This window comes from Cyprinodon variegatus, unplaced genomic scaffold (genome assembly GCF_000732505.1).
Source record: "Cyprinodon variegatus isolate N-32 unplaced genomic scaffold, C_variegatus-1.0 Scaffold731, whole genome shotgun sequence".
Taxonomy (NCBI): domain Eukaryota; kingdom Metazoa; phylum Chordata; class Actinopteri; order Cyprinodontiformes; family Cyprinodontidae; genus Cyprinodon; species Cyprinodon variegatus.
The window spans coordinates 380,436-384,715 of NW_015151184.1; the positions used below are offsets into that span (position 1 = coordinate 380,436).

The 4,280-nt window shown below is 37.5% G+C and overlaps 1 protein-coding gene across 1 annotated transcript in view; it reads right to left on the minus strand.

Annotated features, from left to right (window-relative positions):
- Positions 1 to 367: 367 nt before the first annotated feature.
- The window catches only part of LOC107097894 (fibromodulin-like), a 17,868-nt gene continuing 13,955 nt past the window's right edge, over positions 368 to 4,280 (minus strand). The window contains exons 4-5 of the mRNA XM_015395234.1: positions 3,133 to 3,400; positions 368 to 1,358 (exon numbers count right to left, since the gene is read on the minus strand). Coding sequence (XP_015250720.1) covers positions 1,207 to 1,358; positions 3,133 to 3,400 — 420 coding nt within the window. The 3' untranslated portion in view covers positions 368 to 1,206. The remainder of the gene's footprint in view (positions 1,359 to 3,132; positions 3,401 to 4,280) is intronic.

A 4,280-nucleotide genomic window follows, 5' to 3' on the forward strand; every position in this document is an offset into this window, starting at 1 on the left:
ATTCTCCCACTCTCCAGAATCTGTTAGTTCAATCTCTAACGTTCTGCTCTCTCTGCTTTTTCTCATAGTAGCTTCACGTCTTCTGCTCCTGTTTGGCTGTGATTCCAGCCTGGAGAGAAATACCAGCTGTGCTGCTGCCATCAACACCTTTGTTTATAGATGTTGGAGATTGGCCTGTTTTTCAGTGTAGTCCTGTTTCTCTGACTGTGACTGGCTGGATGTGCGCAGAATCTTACTCAGCCTCGGCAGATGGCCGCTCACACTGAGCCTGGTTCTGGTGGAAGTTTCTTCCTGTTAAAAGATAATTTTTCCTCTCCACTGTCGCTACAAGTATGCTTAATGTGAGGGATTGCATTCGAGTCAATGAGTAGATGGAATCAACTGGTTTTCCTCAGATAGAAAACTTTGAACCAAACTGACTGTATGACCTGGTGAACTGCCTTGAGATGACGTGTTGTGAATTGGCGCTATAGAAATAAACTGAATTGAATTCATCAGACATACAGTAGGACTCTGAGACATCAGCTTGCCTAAGCTTGTATGTAGGTTTTATTGATCTAACCAAGTGAAAAAAAAATTTTTTTTCAATTGGCAGGGTGGAGATTGACTAAGAAAAAATCTTTTCTATACCGCGACCATCTTTTGCAAAGTCATCCTTTTTACATTTTTCTTTGTAACTACAGGCCTACTGGAAACTCTGGTTAAAAAACTTTTTGAAAACATGAGGAAACTCTCTCCAGTTTACTTTTTAATTGTTTTGCTCCTGTTTCATCTTTTTGGAAAGTATTCCAAAGCTTGATTTAAAAACTGCAGAGAATTGTGACACTTTTGATTTTAGGTATACATTATGTATCAGATTAACAGAGAAAACTAAAGAAAAACAGAAAAAAAAGCTAAATAAACAGATATGAAGGTCAATGATCCCCACAACAAATAAAGGATCATGGTCACAGAGGTTTCATAGAATACAGAATACATTAAAGCTTCTGAACTGTTTCAGAGTACAACATGTAATCATGATGAGCTGGCTGCCCTCAACTAAGTTAAATAAAGGTTTGGTGACCTTTAATGTAGTCGGTTATGTTTTCACACTTGAATAACAATCACATTTGTGGTTTTGGTAGCACCATGCTGTATCACTCGATCTGCACTCGTTTGGTTTTTGCACATTCCGCCAACAGTGGGGATAATTCTCCATGCAGACTGTTAGATCTGAATGCTGGAAGCCCTACGCAGACAGAGAGCGGACTCTGAGGGAATGTCCTCCTTACTGATCTCGTTCCCTTCCAGTCGCAGCGTTTGCAGGTTGGAGAAATTCGTCACATCCACGATGGAGCAGAAACTTCCCAGACTGAACTCTGCAACCATAGGAGAGAGGGTGGGAGGTAAGGTTACACAAACGAGCCGAAAGTGTGAACCCACTAGATTAACAACAACAGTACCCAGACATGAACAATAACTTCTAAAGGTAACAAAAAATAAATAAATAAATCAGCAATTACAGTTAAAAATAACAATTTTAGGTTATTTGTGAACAATTGCTTAAAGTGTATGGAGTTAGTTTGTTCGATTATTGTTGCAAGTGAAGAACACAGTGTTTTCGTAAGCTGAAATTTTAAATAAATGCAACCCTAGAAAGGAAAATTTGAAAATATAATTAATCAAATAAAGGGTTTAAAGCTAACTTTACTATTTTCTTAGTTTTTTTTTTATTTATTTGAAAATTTTTATTTTTTTTTTTGCAATTTTTAAACAGGTTTTCTATTTCTATTTTTCTTTTTTTTCCCTCTTAGATTGTGTTTTCCCAAGTTTATAGTTTTCAAATTGCAGTTTACAGAAAATAATCTCTTTTCATTCGGCGTAGGTTTTCCTATGGAGTTAGAAGGACAGATGCATTTCTATTGGTTTGCACAGTGTTGGATTTAAAGTCCTGTTCTCATCTTAGTTCATTAAACTTCATGTAGACATATTAGCATAGTGAGATTTTTAATAATTGTATATATAATTATGTGAGGAAATGAATGGAATATGATCTCATGTGTTTTGTATCAGTCCCAGGCCCATGCAGCTGGGGTTTTATGGCTGATTGTTTTACAGCACTGCAAACGCCTCTGATTTAGGTTATGTTTACAAGATTTATCCTGACTCTGTATGGAGCTGTGACTGAGGGAAACGGAGAGGATTTCGATAATATAAAGGAGAAGCTCCAAGCTTTTTAAATTGTGAATTTGGATACTGTGAGTCAGATCACATTGTTGGGCTGTTGTCACTACTTTGTTTTGAAGCATAAGATCTCTGCAAAGATCTCTGTATGAACAAAAGTGCTTGTTTTTAACTCTGCTTTGGTTGTTGTGCATGACCTCAAACAAAAACACAGAAGACATAGGATATCTCTTCAACAATAGACGTTAACAACAACATTTTAATTGGTCAATGTGTGCATGAAGAGCAAGCATTTGAAGTGAATATGATCTGTGACACGCAATTGGAAACGAATGCAAGATCTGTGAAAGTCTGAAAAACTGAAATTTGAACAAAAAAGAAAACTTGAAAAATGTATTTAGAAAAATCTAACATTAGATTATATAATATCGTTATATAATAACATTTAAAAAGATAAGATCTTATACCTGAAAAAATATTGGAAATAACAACAAAGTTACTTTTAAAACTTTTTTTTAATTATATATGTATATTTTTTAAATATATATGTACATTTAGTTAGCAGTTTGTAACATTGTTGCCTTGCATGTCTCCCTGTGCATGCTTGGGTTCCCTCCGGTTGCTCCGGCTTCCTCCCACAGTCCAAAAACATAACTGTTAGGTTAACTGGTGTCTCTAAATTGTCCTCTGGTGTGTGTGTGTGTGCATGGGTGTGGGTCTCTTTGTTGCCCTTTGACTAGCGACCTGTCCAAGGTGTACCCCGCCTTTTACCCATATGTAGACTGCCGGAGATAGACACCGGCCCCACCGTGACCCTGGAATAAGCGGGAGAAAATGGATGTGTGGAGAAATAGAAATTCACCAGAAAAAAATTCGATTTTTTTTGGTGTGCAAAATTTCATTTTTGAAACATGTACTTTGCTTGCAACTATGATGGAACAACTTTCACTCTATAGAGAAGCTCTTTACCTTTGATCTGATTGGCTTGCAGGTAAAGATGCTGCAGTCTGGTGCTAACAATGGGGATTCTCTCCAGTTTGTTGTAGCTCAGGTCCAGCTCCACCAGTCCGGTTACATTAAAGGTGTTGGATGGGATTCCCTTGTCTGTCAGTTGATTGTGGGACATCCTTATGTACTGTAGCTGAGCTAATCCCCCCAGGAAATCGTCGGGTAGAGAGTTAATGGAGTTGAACTCAAGGTAAAACTGGTGCAAATGTTCAGGAAGAGCATCTGGGACCTGGAGCAGGTAAAAATAAAAATAATCTTGCATGGTTTCAAAAATAAACAAGATAATTCAAAGAAAGCAGGATATAAGATAATTTCACTGAAAATAAAAAGTTAAAAAGCAATTTAAGAAAGAACAATTTAATGTCAGACTTTAATAGCAAGCTGCGCTAAATCAATATATACACCGCCAAAGTCTAATAACAGCTGCATAAAAAAAAGGAAAGTGTTCAAATAGCTCTTGTAGTGGCGATTGTTTGTCAAACCAAACATCAAGTAAAAACCCACCTGTGGATCAAGTAAAAAAACACCCTGTGGAACAAGTAAGGACTAGTCCATGGACAAGTTTAGTCCATGGACTAAGCCCATGGACTAAAAGGAATACCTCTGATGCAGGAAAGACAAAAATGGACAAGAACTGAACAATGTCTCACTCCTGGAGATGTTGTCTTAATTGCAGACTCTACAGCTCCAAGAGGAACACGGATGATGGCCAAGGTCCTGAGTGTAAACCAGGATGCAAAAGGCTTGGTGCACTCTGTGCGATTACAAACAACCAGCATTCTCGAAAGACCCGTGACCAAACTTTTTTTGCTACTGGAAGCATCAACCTGAGGAATTAAGGACATGTTTGAGGGAATAGCTCCTTTTTCTTTATTTTTAATTGTGAAAGTATTCACAATTAGGTGCCGGAGTGTTGGAGCCATTTATACCGATACCGATACCATAATAATGTAAAATAATTGCCATCATGGCTTTGTCAAGCTGCTGCCTACCTTTGTGAAGCAGGAAAAAATCTAATACAAAGTGAATCCAGTAGAACTTTTTATTGCCTACCAGGAGTGGGTGACAATAGTTGAATAAACTTATGGCTCTCAAAATGGTATCGGTGC